Source organism: Pygocentrus nattereri, chromosome 15 (assembly GCF_015220715.1).
Source record: "Pygocentrus nattereri isolate fPygNat1 chromosome 15, fPygNat1.pri, whole genome shotgun sequence".
NCBI lineage: Eukaryota > Metazoa > Chordata > Actinopteri > Characiformes > Serrasalmidae > Pygocentrus > Pygocentrus nattereri.
The window spans coordinates 30,628,906-30,651,478 of record NC_051225.1 but is presented as its reverse complement, the minus strand read 5'-3'; the positions used below and the strand labels follow the sequence as shown (position 1 = coordinate 30,651,478).

The following is a 22,573-nucleotide window of genomic DNA, read 5'->3' as shown; positions in this document are numbered from 1 at the left end:
GTATTGTCATTTTGATGAAAGTGACTTCTCTGCCACTGTATGATGGTAAAGTAGCGCTAAATCTGGGGGAAAAAATGTCTTTAGGTACTATTTTGCTGTACAGTGATCTTCATGTAGCTCTCTGGAAAAATAAAACATTTTGGTACAAAATTTTATCTCAGAACTATCATGCAGAAATGTTGGAATATTGCAGGAATTCCTGTTTAAACTGTTGTGTCTGGAACTTTTGATGTTCTGGAAGATCTAGAAGCAGGTCTAACTTTCCTTTCCCAGATTCCATTGTATTGTCCATATCTACATGACTTACTTCATCATATTGTAGTTATTTTCAAATCAAGGCTAGTCCCCTTGTCTACCAAAGATAATTTACTAAAGATTTCACTGAAACAAGTAACTAATGTCTAGAAATACATAATGTTAAAATGTACCAGCAGTAATGTCATAATGAGAAATACTGGCTGTATTGAGTGGATTAAAGATGATGTCACTACATGATATATATATTTTTTTCAACGTGTCTTCTTTATTTGCCGTGATGGAGCTCAACTAAACAAAATAAATAAATATCAGCTATTAATTTAGTCAAGGTGGTAAATGAAGTCAAATATTCTGGAGCTGACCATGACATCACAGCACCAATGAGGGCTCAGAAACAGGATTTAAAAATCAGTCAGTTTACTCTGGACAGAGTGCTGCTTATTTAATTCAGACAACACAACATTCCTAAACTGGTTATAAAATAAGGGAAAAAGGTTTATGTTGTAATCCTAGGAAAATACTAATTCCAGTTGATGTTCTAGAATTGAATTTTCCAGTGGCACCTTTGTTTATTGTTGTTTGTGTGCTAATTATAATGGCAATATGACAGAAATGCCGCATTTCTGGCTCATCAGTCCTGCTTTGTGTGTATTCATCTTAAACTGCAAGTGTTTGTAATGATTCCATGTCTCTTGTGCTCTCTGTAGTCTGAAGCTAGAATGTGACAAGCTGGCCAGTGAGAAGTCAGAGATGCAGCGTCATTATATCATGGTGAGTAACATGCACACCACTCTCCTCCCACTTACTGACCCGTCTACCACCTGCCTGCTTTCATCTTCTTACTGCATCGCATAGCGCTCTCTCTCTCTCGCTCTCTCTCTCATACACATATACACTATATTTCCAAAAGTATTCACTCACCCATCCAAATAATTGAATTCAGGTGTTCCAATCACCATGGTCATTCCCTGGCCACAAGTGTATATAAAGCCAAGCACCTAGGCATGCAGACTGCTTCTACAACATTTGTGAAAGAATGGTTTGCTCCATTTGTGAAATTTCCTCATTACTAAATATTCCACAGCCAACTGTCAGTGATATTATAACAAAGTGGAAGCAAATGGGAACGACAGGAACTCAGCCACAAAGTGGCAGGCCACGTAAAATGACAGAGCGGGGTCAGCAGATGCTGAGGTGCATAGTGCGCAGAGGTCTCCACCTTTCTGCAGAGTCAGTCGCTACAGACCTCCAAACTTTATGTGGCCTTCAGATTAGCTTAAGAACAGCATAGAGAGCTTCATGGAATGGGTTTCCATGGCTGAGCAGCTGCATCCAAGACTTACATCGCCAAGCGCAATGCAAAGCTTGGAATGCAGTGGTGTAAAGTGCCACCACTGGACTCTAGAGCAGTGGAGACGTGTTCTCTGGAGTGATGAATCATACTTCTCCATCTGACAATCCGATGGATGAGTCTGGGTTTGGCGGTCCCAGGAGAATGGTAATTGTCTGACTGCATTGTGCCAAGTATAAAGTTTTGTGGGGGGGGGGGGGGGTTATGGCGTGGGGTTGTTTGTCAGGAGTTGGGCTCAGCCCCTTTGTTCCAGTGAAAGGAACTCTTAATGCTTCAGCAGATCAAGAGATTCTGGACAATATCATGCTCCCAACTTTGTGGGAACAGTTTTGGGATGGCCCCTGCCTGTTCCAAAATGACTGCACACCAGTGCACAAAGCAAAGTCCATAAAGACATGGATGAGCAAGATTGGTGTGGAAGAACTTGGTTGGCCTGCACAGAGTCCTGACCTCAACCCGGTAGAACAGCTTTGGGATGAATTACAGCGGAGACTGCGAGCCAGGCCTTCTCGTCCAACATCAGTGTCTGACCTCACAAATGCGCTTCTGGAAGAATGGTCAAAATTTCCCATAAACACACTCCTAACCCTTGTGGAAAGCCTTCGTAGCAGAGTTGAAGCTCTGAAGGGTGGGCCGACATGCTATTAAACCCTATGGATTAAGAATGTGATCGCACTCAATTTCATATGCGTGTGAAGGCAGATGAGTGAATACTTTTGGAAATTGTGTGTGTGTGTGTATATATACTGCTCAAAAAAATAAAGGGAACACTCAAATAACACATCCTAGATCTGAATGAATGAAATATTCTCATTGAATACTTGTTACAATACTCTGTACAAAGTTGAATGTGCTGACAACAAAATCACACAAAAATCATCAATGGAAATCAAATTTATTAACCAATGGAGGCCTGGATTTGGAGTCACACACAAGTGGAAAAACACACTACAGGCTGATCCAACTTTGATGTAATGTCCTTAAAACAAGTCAAAATAAGGCTCAGTATTGTGTGTGTGGCCTCCACATGCCTGTATGACCTCCCTACAACGCCTGGTCATGCTCCTGATGAGGTGGTAAATGGTCTCCTGAGGGATCTCCTCCCAGACCTGGACTAAAGCATCCGCCAACTCCTGGGCAGTCTGTGGTGCAACTGTCTCGCTCCATCCATCGTTGGTGGATGGAGCGAGACATGATGTCCCAGATGTGCTCAATCGGATTCAGGTCTGGGGAACAGGCGGGCCAGTCCATAGCTTCAATGCCTTCATCTTGCAGGAACTGCTGACACACTCCAGCCACATGTGGTCTAGCATTGTCCTGCATTAGGAGGAACCCAGGGCCAACTGCACCAGCATATGGTCTCACAAGGGGTCTGAGGATCTCATCTCAGTACCTAATGGCAGTCAGGCTTCCTCTGGCGAGCACATGGAGGGCTGTGCAGCCCTCCAAAGAAATGCCACCCCACACCATTACTGACCCACTGCCAAACCGGTCGTGCTGAAGGATGTTGCAGGCAGCAGATCTCTCTCCACGGCGTCTCCAGACTCTGTCACGTCTGTCACATGTGCTCCTGCTGTGTGAACCTGCTTTCATCTGTGAAGAGCACAGGGCGCCCAATTCGGAGGTAGCGGTCCTGCTGCTGGGTTGTTGCCCTCCTACGGCCTCCTCCACGTCTACTGGCCTGTCTCCTGGTAGCGCCTCCAGCCTCTGGACACGACGCTGACAGACACAGCAAACCTTCTTGCCACAGCTCGCATTGATGTGCCATCCTGGATGACCTGCATTACCTGAGCCACTTGTGTGGGTTGTAGAGTCCGTCTCATGCTACCACGAGTGTGAAAGCACCAACATTCAAAAGTGACCAAAACATCAGCCAGAAAGCAGAAAGGTACTGAGAAGTGGTCTGTGGTCCCCACCTGCAGAACCACTCCTTTGAGTGTGTCTTGTTAATCGCCAATAATTTCCACCTGTTGTTTATTCCATTTGCACAACAGCTGTGAAATTGATTGTCAGTCAGTGTTGCTTCCTAAGTGGACAGTTTGATTTCACAGATATGTATGTATGTATGTATATATATATATGTGTGTGTGTGTGTGTGTGTGTTAATTTTTCTCTCTGCTTTAATCTTTTCCTTTCCTGCTCCCTCTGTCACTACTTCTTTCTGTCTTCCCCCCCACCTCTATTCTCCTCTCTCTTCCTACTGCCCCACACCTCACCTCTCTCTCTCTCTCTCTCTCTCTCTCTCTCTCTCTCTCTCTCTCTCTCTCTCTCTCTCTCTCTCTCTCTCTCTCTCTCTCTCTCTCTCTCTCTCTCTCTCTCTCTCTCTCTCTCCGCCTCTCTGCTCTGTAATCTCATTGTCACTCGCCCAGGCTCCGTGTTGCTGTCTGATATCCCGCCTCTAATTGATCCGCCCAGCACTTTAATCTGATCTAATCTGTGCAGTATTGCTCTTCCCCATCATCCACCTCTCCCCTCCTCCATCTAATAGCCTATCGGGTTCCTGTACCGTCCCAGGACCCAACCAGCCAGAGTGATGTGGTGTTAGTTTGTGTGTGTGAGAGAGAGAGAGAGAGAGAATTGGGGGTGTTCTGAGTGGGCAGTAATTGCTTTAGTGACTAGACAGAACTGTGTCTTGTTTTAAAAGCGCACTTACGACCTTCCTCTTTAGTCAGGTCTTTAGTTAGCTAATTATATGTTTATTTTATTGTGTTTTACTTAATGTTTTTATATTTGGGTTTTTTTTTGTTTACTTAAAAAATGTATTTTTAACTTTGCTGTTCCTTTTTGACTATTCCTGTTTCAGTGAATTATCTTTTCTTTTACCTTTGGTCCCATCTGTTTATTATAGTGCTTCTACTTCTGTAGTTTTAGTTCTGTAAACTACTTGTTTAGAGCACTGACCAACTGCATGTTTTATTTTAAAGAGAACAAAATTAGTCCCATTTAACTGGATTTAGTGTTTTTGTCATTTAGTGTTTAGTGTCATTTAGTGGATTTAGTGGATTTAAGTTTTTGATAGTATTTTTTTAGATGTAGAACTACTGGTTACTTTTTCTCAGTTGTAAACGATCAGATGTCTCAAAAAAAAACAAAAAACAACAAAAACAAATCCTGACATTGTATATCTTGAACAGATTCAAAGTTGGTTATATTTTTTGATGGTGAACCATAAACCGAACTCGAGCATTAGTATTTAAATACAGTTTTTGTTTTGTTTCATTTGTTACTGGCCAGGTAGACTTTACTGTCAGTGTAAATATGTTTGTAGTCCCTTGTGTTGTGACTGAAGCATTGTTCATACACACACACACACACACACACACACACACCTGCTGTTTCTGATGGAGACGCCAGCTTGTCTGACAGAAAGCCTCTCCCTGACTGTAAGAGCTGTGTATGATACCTCATTGCGTGTCTCTCTAATGCTGTTTATCTCTCCACAGTACTATGAGATGTCATACGGACTGAACATTGAAATGCACAAGCAGGTGAGCACGCTTTCTCCTCATATATCAAATCACCTATGTCAATGAAAGGGTCTGTGTTGTGGGAAATATTTCTTCGTTTTTTGTTTGTTTGTTTGTTTTTAAATAAAAAAATGATGTAGTATATAAACAATGCACTTTTTTCCAAAATATACTATTCACCCCTCCCCCCCCCCCCCCCCCCCAGTTTGAAACAAAAACAAACATTGGGTTGAAAAATACAATTTACATGCATTCACCTATTCAGCCTACAGCAGTTTAGCCCTGCCTATTCATATTGAAGGTATACAGGGTGCTTAAATGAGTCTGTGGGTTTGACTGGGTGTGGATTGATGGAGCTGCTGTGACAGGATCTGCTGTTGCTCCACCAACAGCAGCACTGTTCATCAGCCTCCTCTGCACGGTGGTGGAGGAAATACAGAAAGAAATATGCCAGCAGCAAATCAGCGTGTGTGTGTGTGTGTGTGTGTGTGTGTGTGTGTGTGTGTGTGTGTGTGTGTGTGTGTGTGTGTGTGTGTGTGTGTGTGTGTGTGTGTGTGTGAGAACTGTCTGCAGTGGAGGGTGAGAGGTGCAGGAGAGGAGGAGTGCAGAAATGAATGCAAAAAAGAATACAGTGTTTTGTATGCAGCCAACTCTTTCTTTTCCACCATTTCTTGCTTTCCCTCCCAGCCTTCTTCTGTCTCTCTCTCTCTCTCTCTCTCTCTCTCTCTCTCTCTCTCTCTCTCTCTCTCTCTCTCTCTCTCTCTCTCTCTCTCTCTCTCTCTCTCTCTCTCTCGCTCGCTCGCTCGCTCGCTCGCTCGCTCGCTCTCTCTCTAGCTCTCTCTCTCTCTCTCTCTCTAGCTCTCTCTCTCTCTCTCTCTCTAGCTCTCTCTCTCTCTCTCTCTCTCTCTCTCTCTCTCTCTAGCTCTCTCTCTCTCTCTAGCTCTCTCTCTCTACCCACCCCCTTTTTCTCTTTCCATTTTATCTTAACATTTTTCTCTCCACCTCCTCTCTTTCTCTGCTTCTCCTCTTCTGCTTCTGTCTCTATTTCACCCTAATATGTCTCTCTCTCTCTCTCTCTCTCTCTCTCTCTCTCTCTCTCTCTCTCTCTCTCTCTCTCTCTCTCTCTCTCTCTCTCTCTCTCTCTCTCTCTCTCTCTCTCTTTTTCTTTTCCCCCCTCCTCTTTTGTGTTCTTTGTCATGCAGTGTGGTGTGGAAGTGTGGCAGGGCATTGTGCCAGCACTGTACAGAAACTGTGCTATTGCTGCTTCTCCCTCTTTGTCTCTGCCTGTCTGTCTATCTGTGTCTCTCTCTCTTTCTCAGCAATTACACAGGTCACACTCTTCTGGCATGCACAGCCCATCAGCACCCACCTTTTTGTGATACCATGGGGTGTGTGTGTGTGTATGCACACTTTGTATCAGCTTGAAAGCATTTTTGTGCAGTATTGTGCATCATCAGAGATTAATTTTTTAGCTTTAGGAAAAAAGGTTACCTATCACTGATGTCAGAACCAAACCTTGTATCTCCAAAATAGTAACTTTGCAGGAGAAGGGAAAAACACACTTTACTTTTTAATGTAAGTCAATGGAACCAGACTTTTTACTTTTTTCCAAGTAATTTTGGGCCACAGGATGCTTTTTACATGCCTGCAAAGTTCAGACTTTTTACTTCTATTGAGCCAACTAATCCCAAACACATTGTCTTTATTCTTTTCTCATTATCCTCTTCACACACTTTCTTCACATCCTTTCAGACTCATAGTGTTGTCTTTTCACAGTGGAAGGATGGACAGAAACATTTTTTTCAGATTTGAAATGAGTGGAGCTCCTGTCTCTCTGAGATAAAAGCTTTAAGTTTATGTCAGGGGTTCTTAACCTTTTCCATCCCAAGGCCCACCTGTTTATAACCACAAAGTGTAGCAGCCAACATTTTTATTCTTTTCTTAAATGCTGACACTGAAAACCTGTGAATTAAGGCCTGAAAAAGATCAGATCATCCAGTCAGTAGACTTGCAAAATTTTTATTTATGTTAAAAAATCATGACTGTAGTGATATTAAAAGGGGGGGGGCAAAAATTGTATTAAGTTGAGACCTGTCCAGGGTGTATCCTGCCTTTCACCCAGTGGCAGCTGGAATAGGAGAAGGTGTGTGTGTGTGTGTGTGTGTGTGTGTGTGTGTATTAAGTTGATCTTTTTTTCTACTTATGTTTTTATGATTTATAATGACGTTTAGCGGCTCATTACCAACTGCTGCCTCCCTCTGAGTACAGGCCTGCGGACCACTAGAGGGTGCTTCGTGGCCCACTGGTGGTTCGCAGCCTACAAGTTGAGAAACTCCGGTTTATATAATGGTGACAGTTTTTTTTGGTTAAATATTGTGCAGTTGTTAAGAATCCTGTTTTGTCTAGATATTTTATTTTTATATATATTCCAGATTCTTAATCTGTGTATAGATGTATGTAATGCATACATCTGTACGGTGAATGATTCTATGTGTCTGTGTTCTCTCTACAGGCAGAGATTGTGAAGAGATTAAATGCAATCTGTGCTCAAGTCCTGCCTTACCTGTCTCCAGAGGTATTGAAGGATGGCTATACATTCACCAGCCTTTCAATTAAACACAATTAATTATCCCTCCAGATGAATTTATGTGCTGCACATTAACTGCTTTACATTCACATTAGAACTAGAGCTGGTAGATGTTCATGCGAATGGAAATTTACATAATTTAATTAAAATCAGGTTTTTTTACTGCAGTGTTCAAAATGTCCAAATCAAAGTTGGTAAAATAGACAAATAGTAAAATAGTAGTGGCCTTAAAATTCTCAGGGATGTGGCATATCATTTCACCATTATATGCCACAAATAAGCACAGATAATGCAAACTAAGCTAATGTTATCCCCGAGTGGCAGAATCAAATGTTTGTCATGTTTCAGATGAAAGCATAGCAGACTCTCAATCACCTTCCACTTTGTTGTTTTCGAGGCAGCAGACATAAAAGAATAGCTGGTCTTTTGGAGTTGTCCTTAGCTTAAAATGGATACAAGACCAATAGCCGTGCTTATTTCCCCTCATGTGCTATAAGTGGTCTGCCAACCGGTACGTTGCAGCTCTTCCTTTCACCTGATGGTGGCAGCAGTGCTGTAAAGTGGTATGTACAGTTTTATGTGCTGCACTATGGTTACAAAGCTAGACAAAGTTTAAGGGTCTTCCTTCTATTACTAAACCTGCAGTTCTATTTACTGAACCACATTCAGTCAAGACTACAGTCATAAAGCGCTTAAACTTAACACTTAATACTTTTTCATCAAGAGCTGCAGCAAATGCGTGAGCCTCATTTCAAAAGACTGCAATGAATTTAATATCTGTAGACATGAAACAAAGCATAAACATTGCAGTAAATATTCAAGAGTGAGCAGAGAAACTAAAGCACCTGCCGCTACCTGAATCTCACAGCACCAACTTTAGTAGTTCAGTACATAATTACCCTTTAAGGCAGGAAAATAATGGTAGCTAATGCTGTTGCTGCGTTTATTTTATGCTTTTTATTAAGCTTTTCTTGTTTAATAAAGTGATTTCTGAATGCTGTTGCTGCGTTTATTTGACATGTAAAGAACATTAACAAAACCAAAATGTGTAGATTTTTGCTCAGTTTGTCTAACAGATCATATTTTTATATCATATTCAAGTAAACACTTGAACAGCAATATACTTAACTTTTTTATTGTTACTCTTATTAAACCGTTTAATTTTATTTGTTATAAGTGCGTACAGATCAAGTTCAGATTTGTCTGAATGAGCAGTCCACCAATAAAAGGAGCCTTGTGCATCTTTTATACAGTGATAGGAAACATGGAATGCTCAGATTCTACACTCTGATATTTTAAAAACGTAATATTTTGAATCATTCGTGAATAATATTTCACCACTTGGCACAGTTTGATTCGGCCCTCTTTGAAAAAGGTGTAGACACCCCTGACATAGGTTTATCTGTACATAGTTTAGTTTTGTTTTTACTTTGCATGACAGAAATATTTCAGATTTATTAAATAGTTCTTAAATGGTTCAAAAGTTAAGGGACAGGATAATAACCACTGTTAACGTATGGATGTGGTTGCATGTATGTGGATGGCTATACCGTGTAATTTATTCCAAAACCACCTTTAGAAAAGAAGCTATTGTGTCCACACAGCTATAATGTGGCCTTCACTGGTGTGTATCTGTTGCAGCACCAGCAGCAGGTCCTGGGGGCCATTGAGAGAGCCAAGCAGGTCACCCCACCAGAGATGAACTCCATTATCCGGGTAGGCTGGTCTTCACCAAAGCTGAATGTTCATAGTAGGACATGTAGGTCAGTAGTGGGCTGGAGGTTAGGGAACTGGCCCTGTGACCGGAAGGTTGCCGGTTCAATCCCCAGCGCCAACAGTCCCTGACTGAGGTATCCTTGAGCAAGACACCTAACCCCCAATTGTTCCCCAGGCGCCGTGGATAGGGCTGCCCACCGCTCCGGGCATGTGTGCTGACTGCCCCCTAGTGTGTGTGTGTGCTCACTAGTGTGAATGTGGTGTTTCACTTCACGGATGGGTTAAATGCAGAGGTGAAATTTCCCCATTTGTGGGATTAAAGTGTCACTTAATGTGTAGTCGTATATTTGGCCTCGTCCAGTATTAACATTTTGTAGCTGATCCCAAAACTGATTTCATCAGCCAGTATAGTAATTATATAAAATATATGGTAATTATATAACATTTTTATGCTTTATAGTTTTAGCTAAACAGAGCTCTACTGACAAATGTCAACTATTAATTGTAAAATATGATTCTGTTCTCAGTGATCATATTTCTTAAATTCAAATAAACAGCAGCAGCACAGTCAAGTGTAAATATTGTAGACATGGGGGGGGCTACCCATAATATCCCACGGTTTTAGTATCTGATAATTGTTCTTATCTGACATCAGTTATTTTAATAGAAAACAGCTTATGTGTTCTTCTAATCCTAAAGATTAGCTCTGGATTCATTTCACTAGAGGGGGACAGATCTGCATTTTGTAAAGCTGATGCAGATTACCAAGTGTTCTTTAGCTGTCCTTTAGCACGATCGGCTAAGGCTAAAACGCCAAATATGAATTATATTGGCTTAACAACCCTAACATTGCAGCAAACTCACCTGAAATAGTTGCAGACTTATAGACCTTAAGACCAAACACCAAAGGCCTTAAACCATTTTTAACTGTATTTTGAGACGCAAAAAGAACAAGTAAAATATTTAAACGGTTGTTTCAACAAACTTGTAAGTAGGCAATACTTTCAGACAAATCCTATTAGGAAGATAAAAATTTTAATGCAGAATAAAGTGCCATGGGCACAGCTGTGCAGCTGATTTGGGGATTACTGTCAAGCTTCAGCTGCATGGCAGTCTGTTCCTCTTCTTTAGTAAAAAGACATTTCACATAAGATATTTGAAGCAGTGCTAAACAGTCTTTCTTACTCATGGAAGGTACAAAGAGGTAGACTCCAGTAACTTTGATAAGAGTAGGAAAACCTTTGCTATTCAGCCAGTAATGTCAATATTTAGTGTACATGTTAGATGAGGAGTCCACGCATCATCTCTACAGTTTCATAGCTTATTGTTGGTGTCATGTTGTCTGTATTTGCTGGTTATACTAACTTTTGAATGTTATTGTTCTTGGAGGGATGATGTACTCATATATCTCGTATCTCGTTAATATGGCTGTGTGTTCCCGACTAATTTTGATATTCAAGTATCATGAAACGGGTATCTGCATAACTGCAGAGAAGGAAATAAAAACGAGAAATTCACTGATTTCAACTGAAATTTGTATTCAAATTTAGCATCATTCAGAGGAATACATTTCAGAGTGTTTTATTATTTTTATATATATATATATTTTTTTTTTTTGGCCCGGTTAACATCTTAATCCGAATTCCTCCAGCAGTTAATGAAAACTGAGAGCACAAAAGAAGAAAATACAGCAAATAAACAAAGAAAAATGCTGAAAAGTCACTTGTGTGTGGGAGGAAGCTTTTTAATGAGCTGAGTTTAAGGAATGAGCAGAATCCAATTTATGTACATTTAAAACTCTAAAAATACCACTGACCACATGTTAAATCCACAAGCCTCACTTAAACATGTTTACCTGTTACTTCATTACTATGTCAGCACAAATGGCAGAGAAAGCGGCAGCAGCAGATCCACGTTTGTTTATTTGTGTCTCCTAGTAACGGGAGGACGCGAGAGTTAGCGTGAGTTGGCGCGAGTTCAGTGAGCTCCGTTCAGTTCAGCAGTTCGGTTGGTTAGCGTGTGATCCCCAATATTTCAGTCACACAAAAAATCTGCAAAAACCAGTTGTATAATGTGTGATACCCCATCTTTTGTAATCTGTTAAGACTATAAGTCATGTAGTGAACCCAAGGCTTAACTGGTGCAACACTGGTTGCTGATGGAAACTTTCCTTAGTCACATCCTTAACAACGTATCTTTGGCAGGCACTTGTATTTAGGGGTAGCAAAGTAGAACATAACATACCTCACACATATACTTGCAAACACAATCAAAGCTTGTGTTTAACTGAGTGCTGGAGTACCTGTGCACATCCATACTTGTTAATGGTGTTAAAAGTTGAAATGGTATTTTGCTTCCTTCAGAAGTCACGCTAGTTTTTCAAACTTTGCAAATAATATTGGCCTGGTGTGAGTCAAGTATTGTTTAAAAAAAACTGGCTGACTGAAAAATATTTAATGCATGTGGTGATGGTCGACTGCAGTTGGCTGCATGTGGGTGGTACGAGGGAGTTCCCTGCAAAATCCATTTGAAATGTAGTCCTGCTAAGTCAGTATTTATGTAGGGTATGCTCTATTTTTGTGGAATAATCAGAAAGTCTACATAGTTTGCATCATTAAGCTGTTGTTTTCCAAAATATTAATAAAGTTAAGTTGGAAAGATTAGGATTTAGGTCATTGATTACCACTTGCGGACAACATGAGTCATTTTGGTTAATTGTCATCCAACTGATTTGTTTAAATATATTAGCTTTTGCTGCTGTTACCTTGTGGCGCGGGAACATTTGAAAAGCAGAACCAGTGTTTCATACCTTTCATACCATGAATCACACAAACACCAGCTGCCACCTGAATGGATAGATGCATTGCTCTGGCTGGATTCATTTGCATAAAGTTCAGCTCCGCTCTATTTTTCAATACACAGCATCCCCTAGACTCGACACGCTGGACTCATATGACAGGCCCATCATGCACAGACACTTCTCATTGAAAACAAATGGGACACGTTGTGCTGTGTTGATGTGCCTGAGCAGTGATAATGCAGCATTAGTTCACATATTAAATTTTTAAGTTCAATTTCTCAAGTCAGACTGTGTACATTTCAACAACCTTAAATGTTGATAGGAATGGATCATTTGACTGACATGCAAAACAGCCAGTCACAGTGTATTTACAGTGCAATGAAAACAAAAGGTTTACTGGCCTTTGAGAATTTTTTCTTGCTAAAGCTTTGAACGAAATTCTTGAATAACTTAAAATGTATTAGCATGAATGGTTTTTCAGTCTAGTGATTAGACCTTGCAAAAAAGGCTCATAAGCTTTTCATTGGCTTGTTGCTAACATTTAGGTTGGTAAATAGTAATTTATTTCAGATTAAACTAATTAAACTGATGCACAGAAGCACAGAAAGGAGCTAGAGGCGAGATTCTGAGAGCTGTAGTGATTTTAGCCAAAGATTGTGTTCAGGCTAATCAGTTCTCTGTGTTTTAGTGTATAGTTTGCATCAAACTTTTGGCGCGAACATTGTCTGTAAGTGGTCTAAATCTGTATGTATGATGCATGCAGGTTAGTTTAGTGTTCTAAAATACTAATAATACTCATATTTAAAATAGTGAATTGTGACACAATTTATCACAGTAAAGTATCAGTGTATTGATATATACACTGATATAGCCCAAAGCTAATACTGGTTTATATGCAGTGTATATCTTTTACTTTCTTCCTCTTCAACCTCAGAGACAGCTTCATTCTCTCCTTAGTGCAAGTACTGTCTCTATTAGTGCACACCCTTACTGTGAGAGAGGGTTTAAGTACAAGGCACTCGGGTTACTGTTATTGTTTTGGGGAAGATTAGAGCACTTTTGTTTTTAAGTAAGTGGCACGTCGACTCTGTCCATAATCAGCACAGGCGCCTCGCTTTTTTGAAACCAAATTAGCTTTAGATGATATAGGAGACATTGATTCTGAACTTTTAAACAGAGATTTTAGGCTTTTGAAGTAAATGAATGTAGAATTGTTAATATATCAGAACTGTCTGTTTACAGTTGTCTCCTCTACCCTTGCAGCAGCAGCTGCAGGCCCACCAGCTCTCCCAGCTGCAGGGTCTTGCCCTGCCCATGACCCCTCTGCCTCTGGGGCTGAGTCAGCCAGCCGGTCTGCCTGCCGTCACATCCAGCTCTGGCCTCTTCTCTCTCTCCAGCATCCTGGCCTCACAGGCCCAGCTGGCCAAGGAAGACAAGAGCGCGCGGGACGCCTCAGACAGCCACCGCGAAGAGGATGGAGACAAATCCGACTAAACGACACCCTACTGTCAATCCTCCAACGCTTACTGTACAGTGGAGGCTGTCTGTCTTTCTGCCTTTCTTTCTTTCTTTCTTTCTTTCTTTTTCTTTCTTTGGCACTCTACCTTGCTCCTCATTGCTATAAATGGCGGTTGTGTTTTTGACCCAGTATCATTCATTCCACATCATTCCACTAGCTTTATATTCACCAGTCCACCTTTATTGATGTATGCAAGTGTTTTTTTTTTTTATATATATTTTTTTTATTTTATAGTTATTTCTGTCTGAGTGTATGTATATATCTTTATGTAAAGTATATTCCACATTCTGCCTCGTTTCCGCATGGCCAGCCTGCTCCACTGAGGCACCATCAGTGTTTCGTTGACACAGTTTCTTCCCCTCCTTTCCTTCTGCTAAAGCGACTCTTCTTTAGCTCCTCCCACTTAATTACATTTAAAGGAACAATCTGAAATGAATCACCTGTTAGATGATGGTAGTTAAGTCTTGTAAGGCTTGTAGTAGAGTTTGAGCTGCAGAACATCTGTCTTTTTCTGCAGTCTTTAGAATGGATCTAGTGCTGCAGCTGTGAGTAGCAGTGGAACCAGTAGTATGACTTAAAGATGAGGCGTGAAAAAGTGACTTATTGCTCCTTTAAATGTTGTTTTTTGCTTTAAGGGAATATTAACTTATTTTTCAACCTAATCTTTATATATTGCATCTATATTGTACCGTCAATTACCACAGACAGTGATTTCAGCACATTTCTCTGGACTCGGAAAAGAACAGAAAACGCACTGTGTAAACTCACAATAGAAGCCAGTGGGCAGTTGCTGAATTCTTTGAATTTTAAAAACGTGACTTTAGCCCCTTTCACACTTTTAGGACAGGAATTAAATTTTAAAGGGGACCTATTACGCTCTTTTTCAGTGTTCATCATTTTATTTTACACTGTGTTGCAGTGCATGCTGGGGACTGTAGTGCATCTCGGGGTGAAATGGTCTAATAAAAATACAATTGAAATAATCTTGCGGGCCAAATAGGACTGTATCATGGGTCTAATTTAACTCTTGTGTTTTAGTCGTGGTCTAGGCTGATCAGCTCGACTACAGGATAACAGGCTTCTCGAGTAATATTCGTTTGTGCTGTGTTTGAGCGTTTACATGTTGGTGGTAGACAAACAGTGGTGAACCGGGTATTTCCATAGTTTTAGAGGTGCAGCAGCCAAAAAAATCTGCTGTTGAAGGGGGAGTGGCAGTGAAACTACCATCCTTCCCAAAATATCAACATCTGGCAAAAGTTGAGTAAATGGAACGTTTTGATAAACGAGTTTTCTGCCACAACTCAATTGAAAATGATGGAATATCTAGTTTGCATTTGTGTGTTTTACTGCCAAAGTGTAAATGCAGAATTTTGACTTTTTCCCATCTTTTGCTTTTGCTCAGAGCAGTGGAATAAACCGGATAGTGATTGTTTTTTTTTTTTCTCCAGCAACACAGACAGAGTGCTTGTACTTGTTCACATACATTCTGCACATCAATGAAAACACCCTGTTAGAAACATTAGCATGTGATCAAAACACTTTTAGGATAAAATAGAGGTTAACACTATCACCCAGCGCACATGCAGAAAAGGCAGTAATGCTTTCACATTGGCAGCATTTACATGGTGTCATGCCACCATCAGCTGTGTGCAGTTGCCAGTTCTGCTATGAGGCACGGAACAACAGTCTGTCAATGCCAACATGTAAGAGCAGCATCATCAGGCTTTACATTGAAATATTTGTGAAAGGATGCATACAGAATAAAGAAAACGTTATAGAAGCTTCGAATAGCAGTATGTCAGCTAAACCTAGTGGGGGAAATGAGTCACGTAACACCACCTACATACAGAATCTCAGAGAGAATAGCAACAGTGTTCAGGTAATATCATGTTTAGTTATGATCATATGAAGTGTTTTTCATTGGGAATTGGACATTCAAATACTATTATTTAAAAAATTCAATTCCTAGTGATCAAACCTCACTGCTTGCTTTCTTTGCTCACTTCTGTTTCTCTTCTCTGATTCACTAGACAGAAAAGCCATTTGGAAAAACTCACATTTCATAATTCATATTTTGCTGCTAACACCAATTCAACACACTCAGACAAAATACCACTTACAAGAACCAACTACAGGCACACACTCAACGACTGATGGCCTCCAATAGTTGGTTTAGTTTGGGTCCTAATCATGTAGGTTTTACAGTGAGTGAGACACATGAGGGAATGTTTTAGTAAGGCTGTTAAGGTTAAACCAGCTTTCAAACACTGGAGCAATACAGTAAAAGAAAAGGCTGTTTGGGTTACTTTTTGTTTTCCCTGTGGATTTCTGGTATCTATGGAGATCAGACAGGAAAATTCTGTCTTCACTGCTATGCTACTAATGAATTACATTTTTTTTCCACTGAAAGAACAATTTGAAGAATTTGAAATGAAAAGAGCTCAAATTGAAAATGGGGTGGGGGGGATAAATAAATAAATAAAAATACATATTGCACATAAATGGGCCACCAAATTCAGCAGCTGCCCCTTGGCTTCTATTATAATCGTGATTTGAGTCATGATGTTTTCTGTTGTTGTGTATGTACAGCTGATCACTTTGAAATAATTGTCTGCGGTAATTGACTGCGCCACACATGCGGCAGGTAGAGATTAAGTTGAAAAAGCTTTAAACTGCTGCTGTTGGAGCAAAACCTCATCTCCATTTTAAGCGTTTTTTGTTTTTTGGCATAATTTGAAAATGAAAATGCCTGTTGTTCTTTAATACTGTGTGTAATATTCCCAATGAATCGACCGAAAGTAATGGCCCACAGGTACTTGGGAGAAAAAGTCTGGTTCCATTGACTTGCATTAAAAGTAAAGCATGTTTTTTCATTCTTCCATAAAGTTATTATTTCGGAGATACAAGATTTTGTTTTGTCAGCAGCAAAACATTCCTTAAAATATGGGATAGGCATCATTTCTAGAGTGAGGGATTCTAGGTTGCAGATACTGAAGATCTAACTAACCTGAACAGAGACAGAATAGTGGTTTGATCCCTCTTTATATACATTTACATGTTTAGTTGTTTTCTAATACTATGAAAGTCTTTCTCCTGTCTTAGACAGAGAGCATTTTAGATAGCAGCGCTAAGATGCTAACCGAGCAGCTCACCCATTCACCAAGTGAAAGGGAACACTGTTTAAAACTGATTTTTTTTTTTTTTATGGTATTATCTGTTGCTGTCCAATTGGTAAGAAACCTGTTTATGTTGTTTTCCTTACAGATAAGTTGTGAGAGAAATGATGTGTGGTGGAAAAAAAACTTATTTGAGATACAAGAAGCACCTTCTCTAAGCAGCTTTCTCCTCTTAGATGGATGTAAGCACTAAAAAAAGGCATGTGCAGAAGTGCATGATGGATGAGGCCCCAGGATCCTCCATTTTAGTGACTAAAACGTAGAGCACACTGTTGTTTTCGGGCAAACTAGTAATATTTTACAACAGGGCTGCACAATATGGAGTATTGTGGCTGTGCTGCGATACATCTACTGTATGTTAAAGTGGGTTTTTTATTTTTAATCTGCATGATTTAAATGGGTAAGATGTAAGTAGAGTCATTCAGAGTGGTTTGGTGTTAAATGCTGTTTTAGAGACACTCAGAATTGTTCAGAGGTGATAGGAACCGGATGTCTAAAGAGTTTCATGACTCTTAACAGCTTAATCACAGAGGGTTATTACCTGAAATGCTTATGTATATGCTGATAGATGCCTGAGAAACTGTTTTATGATAATTTTGAGACGTTTTTGGCCCAACTTGGCCACTATTTTACCATTATCATTACATATAAAATCTCAACAGACACGTGTAGGTTCACTGTTGAGTTTTGACTAATTAAAATGGCTATAACTACATTGTGACCCTTGGTTCTCATCACCACCATTGTAAAGAAATCAGTCATGAAGTTTTTTTATATTGAACCATTTCACTTCAAACCACTCTAACTCACTTTCTTTACATCTCAACTATTGATTTATGCAAAAATGTTCAAAAATTTGTGGAATTCTCTCTTAAAAATTCATCACATTTTGACCCAAATGGTTTACTTTTGCCTGATTACATCAATACCCTGATTGATCAGAACGCATGTCTGTGCCTGTGATTGGTCAGGATGCTCACAGCACACAGAAAATCATTCTGGTTGGTTAGCGGGTTCATTTGCATATTGCAGCCTCCTGCAGTATGAACACTGCAAAGGCTGATATGTAGTAAAGATTAGCAAGCGATGTATTGTGCAGCCTTGCTTTATAATAAGGCTTGTTTATAGATTATTATAAATGCAGTAGGTGGATATAAAAGCAACATTTTTTCAAGGTCAGATCTTTTTTTTTTTTTCTTCTTCATCTGTTGTGCCATTTTGTCCATGCTGAAGTTTTCCCTTTTGACCAACAGGGGGCAGTAAGCTTGCAGCGAGTTAGCTCTGTTACAGCCATGATCTCTCTTCTGATTTGGAATCCCTCCCTTTTCTATTTTAAGCTGCTCTGATGGTCATTACACAAGCCTTTTTTTTCCCACAAAATGTCCCCTACCTCTCCTGAACAAGAAGATTAATGGTGCGTCTGAATGAAATGCACATTTATCCAATCAGCTCTGCGTGAGCTGCTTAGGTAAGAGTGAGAAAAAAAAGCCAGAACGATTTGTGAATTAATCCAATTTATGTGATGGATAACCTGCAGTCAAATTTTGTTTGCTAATAGATTGTGTTGCACAACCAACCTGAAGTACAGATCACTCCACTTAAGTGTTACAGGGCCTCAGTGCAAGAACAGGTGTACTGCTCCAGAGCTTAATTACAGGACATCACTGTGAGTTTGTTGTCCCCCCCCCCCACCCCACCCCCCCAACCAATTATGTCTTTTAATGAGCGAATTACTGTTGATCGCATTCCTGAAGGGAGGAATATATATATTTTTTTTTTTTTTAAATATTGGAACCTGAACCCAAATTTCATTCATGTTGGACTTCAGATGTGATCCTCACACTTGAGGACAGACGGCCTAGGCATGTTCATATACTGTTTGTATATGGACTCTCAGGCCATCTGCTCCAGTCTTCACAGCGTACAGTGGCAGTACCAATGTATACTCTTTTTTTTTTTTTTCTTTTCTTTTCTTTTTTTTTAAACAATGCTGACTATTTTCAGGTACATCTCGTGCGAGTTAGCTTGTGACATTTATTGTATTAATGACGTCTGCCATGTTTTGTAAACATATAGCTATTCTTTCACTTTGTTGTAATCATGTTGGTGCTTTAGATCTGTCTTTAAATGTCTGTATAAATGGTGATTTTTGGATCCAACATGTAGAAAAGTTCCCATTTCTCAAGCTGTACTTGGAGGTTTGAACATCGCCTGTGTCTTTGCAAATACATGTCAGGGCATAGGCGGTTTCTTAAAGGGGAACTCCACAGATTTTTCAGAACTGCTGCATGATTTTGTTCATGAGATGTAAACAAAATCATTTGTGGTGTTTTGATGTGAAATGGTTCATTCAAACTAGGGGTCATAAAGTCTACAACACAAATAACTATCGTTATTATTATTTATTCATTTACTGTCCAAGAAGTGAACCTTTTTAGGGGTGTAACGATGCATAAAATTCACAATTCGGTTTGATACCATACAATGGCATTCTTGATTTTGATACATTTTTCAATATAGCAGAAATTATCAATGGCTAAAACATGCCTTCTGTTAATGTCTTCAGACAGTTCAACATTAAAAGTACAATATTGGAAACGAAAGTACTGAGGCACTAGCTACAAGCTAACATGCTACAGTGCGATATATATATATATATATATATATATATATATATATATATATGTGATGCATACAAAACAAACAAAAAAGTTTTCTGAGGACATTCATTGAGCATATTCATAACCATTAGTTTAAGGCAGCTTTCAGTAGCTGTTAAACTCTTCAGACGCCTGGTTCCTATCACCATCACTATGGACAGTTCTGACTTCTTGTAGAAGGGGAAAATTCCATGTCAAATCACTCTTAATAATGTAATTATTCAAATGTTTAGAAAAATAGGTGCAGTTCCCCTTTAATGAGTTTCTTAGAAGGACAGTGCACATTGGGCCTCATTCACCAACCGTTCTTAAGAGGAAAGTTCTTCTGAAAACCCACTTCACAAAGATTCTGACATTCACTAATGTTTTCTTATCTGGGATTTGTCCTTAGAGAAGAACAGAATCCACACACACTCAAGAGCACAAAGTTGTGAACAGTTCTGTGGTTTAAGTCAAGTCGAGAGTAAAGAGCACGTCGTGAATCCGACGTAGACTTTTCTTAGGACCTTTAACAAGAACACATTTAAGAAAAGATTTTGGAGAATGAGGCCCAACGTTTCAACATCATCTCAACAGGCACAATAAGGTAAATTTATTGTGGTATGGCATCATCAGAACCTTTGCTCCATGAATGAATTTTGTCTTAAGTGAAGACTTTCTGGGTGATTTCATCATAAAATATTTCAAGAGCGTGTTGAGTGATGGGTGGGATATTAAAAAATGAAGGTGATGTCCCTGATTTTAATAGGATCTAGTTGTGCTACTGCTGGAGAAGATGACGTGCCAGTCTATACCCTCCACTGCAAAACTACCACCGTGCATGAGTGTGCTTTGCTACATGTGCTCACGTTCCAGACTACTTCTTCAGCGATGCTGTCTTCTTTTCTTTTCTGAAATGCCTGCTGCCAGCGTGTTTGTGTGAGTAGTTGTTATCCTGAGAAGTCAAACGATGAGATTCAGATCCAGACAGTTGAAATGTATGTGCTGTATGTGTCTCATGGAGGCCGTCAGCGACAGTTGATGTGTACCGTTCTACAGGAAACTAAAGCTTTATGTGTTGGTGGATAAATCTGTGTTTTGAGAGATTCTGGACTTACAACTGACCTGTCCGTGCTCCGCCTACAAACGTGCTCCTTCATACCAACTGTTGCAAGGTTGGACAAGCGTTACAGAACATGAGCAAAAATCCTGTTGACCCTCATGAGAAATTGCAAAAATATGCAAGTTATTGAGCAACGTTTAGAGTTGATACACTGTGCTAAATGGATGATGTTGTAGCCAATCAGCACCAAGCAGGTTGGAATCAACAACACTAGATTACACAACAAATCATTTCAGTCAACTCAAAATCAGTTTTTTATTTGACGAAAACTGAGTCGCAGTGTCTCATTATGCTCAGTGGCCTTTTTGCCGTATGTTCTCTAAAGCTTGTCCAACCTAGCAACAGTTGCTAGAGAAGAGCACATAGGGGAGCACCCCCCACTCCGCCTCTCCCCTGATCATTGCTTGCCCTTTGCTTGGTCATTTGCATAAAGCATTGTAAGCATTTTGAGCTTTGTAAAGGTCATTTTTTAAGAACTTTTATTTTCTGTATATTGTACAACCTAAAGTGCAAAAATAACTGTGTTATACAATAGCTTAAGGATGAAATATTAACACAAAAAAAATAACATTTTACTCTAGATAAATGGATATTTCTGCAGTAAGGAAATGCTTCTGGTGCCTTACAAATAAAATCAATCAGATCAGTGGAGAAAATGAAAGACGCTGCTGTTTTCAGTGTGTCAGACTGAATGAATGGGACGGAGTGAGTGAGTTGTCTCTGTGTCTTCCCAGTGGTCCAGTTCAGCATTATAATTTGTGCTGTTTCAATTCTTAAGTCATAAATAAATTTCCCCCTATTAAACTCTTAACAAAATTGTTGTGAGCCCACACATCAATTCCTCAGTCTCATAACTCCATTAGTAGCATATATTACTGTGAAAAAGTGATACTACTACTGTTAAAGGGGGATTCCACTATTTTGTCAAGATATCTGCATAATTGAGTGGTTGTAATGTGAACACAGTCGTTCAGAGTAGTAATGTAGAAATGGTTGATTGTAGAGCCTCTTCACAGTGATGGGAACCAGAGGCCACAATGCCATTTTATTTACTACCCAAAACCACCAGTGAACCTACACGTGTCCTCCGAACATGTATGTGTAATGTTAATGTTGACGATGTCAGGAATGTGCGAGAATACGTTTATTTTGGGGACTGTTCTGCCTTACATCATCCCTCATGTAATCCTCTGCCATGAATAGATTAAAACAAATGGATTAATATACATTTTAAGCCATTTTTTATCCTAAAACTGTCGTAAAACAGTACCTCAGGCCCAAGGCAGCACAACTGTTTCATGTAATAACTTTCTGTAAGGGAGCTTTCAGAGGTGCAAATCTGGTTCCTATCACCACCACTGTGAACAATTCTGACTGCATGTTTCTCTAGAACTGGACATTTCCACTCTGATTGACTGTTTACATCTGAACCATTTAATTGTGTAGAATTTTTGAGTAACCGGTGGATCCTTAAAGTTCTTTAAGTTCATTTTTAGTTAAACCAGCCATTATTTAACAGACAAGCCTCCAACACCAACTATATTATCAAGTGAGTCAGTATTTGTTTTGTCCACTCTGTTTTTGTGGACACTAATGCCACATTACTGCTATGTCCATCCTTTCAATCTGGGAAAAGATTGATTTACAGCCAATTTCTCCCAACAAAAGCTGTTTCCTTTGGTGGCACTGACATTATGTTCCCCTTCAAAGAGACAATAACGTGTTTGTTAACATGTTTTTTTATATATGTTAAAGTTAATGAAGTGACCACAGTACATGGGAGACGATCCTTCTCCTAATTCAGCAGTTCATTGTTGCTTGACAACAATAACCTACCAGACTCTAGAAGAACTACATTTCTTGGTGGAATACCTATTTATGTTGATTATTATTCATAATAAGAGAAATTATTTTCTGAAAAATGTTATATTATGGCG

General features: G+C 39.7%; 1 protein-coding gene across 3 annotated transcripts in view; it reads left to right on the top strand.

Moving 5' to 3' along the window:
* The window catches only part of tle5 (TLE family member 5, transcriptional modulator), a 55,081-nt gene extending 33,784 nt beyond the window's left edge, over positions 1-21,297 (top strand). The window contains exons 3-7 of one of the 3 annotated variants that reach the window (XM_037545433.1): positions 966-1,029; positions 5,053-5,097; positions 7,589-7,651; positions 9,305-9,379; positions 13,446-21,297. In XM_037545433.1, coding sequence (XP_037401330.1) covers positions 966-1,029; positions 5,053-5,097; positions 7,589-7,651; positions 9,305-9,379; positions 13,446-13,673 — 475 coding nt within the window. In that variant the 3' untranslated portion in view covers positions 13,674-21,297. Of the gene's footprint in view, positions 1-965; positions 1,030-5,052; positions 5,098-7,588; positions 7,652-9,304; positions 9,380-13,442 lie in introns of all 3 variants that reach the window. The other 2 variants (XM_017702279.2, XM_017702280.2) reach the window with 2 other exon arrangements.
* The last annotated feature ends 1,276 nt before the right edge of the window (positions 21,298-22,573 follow it).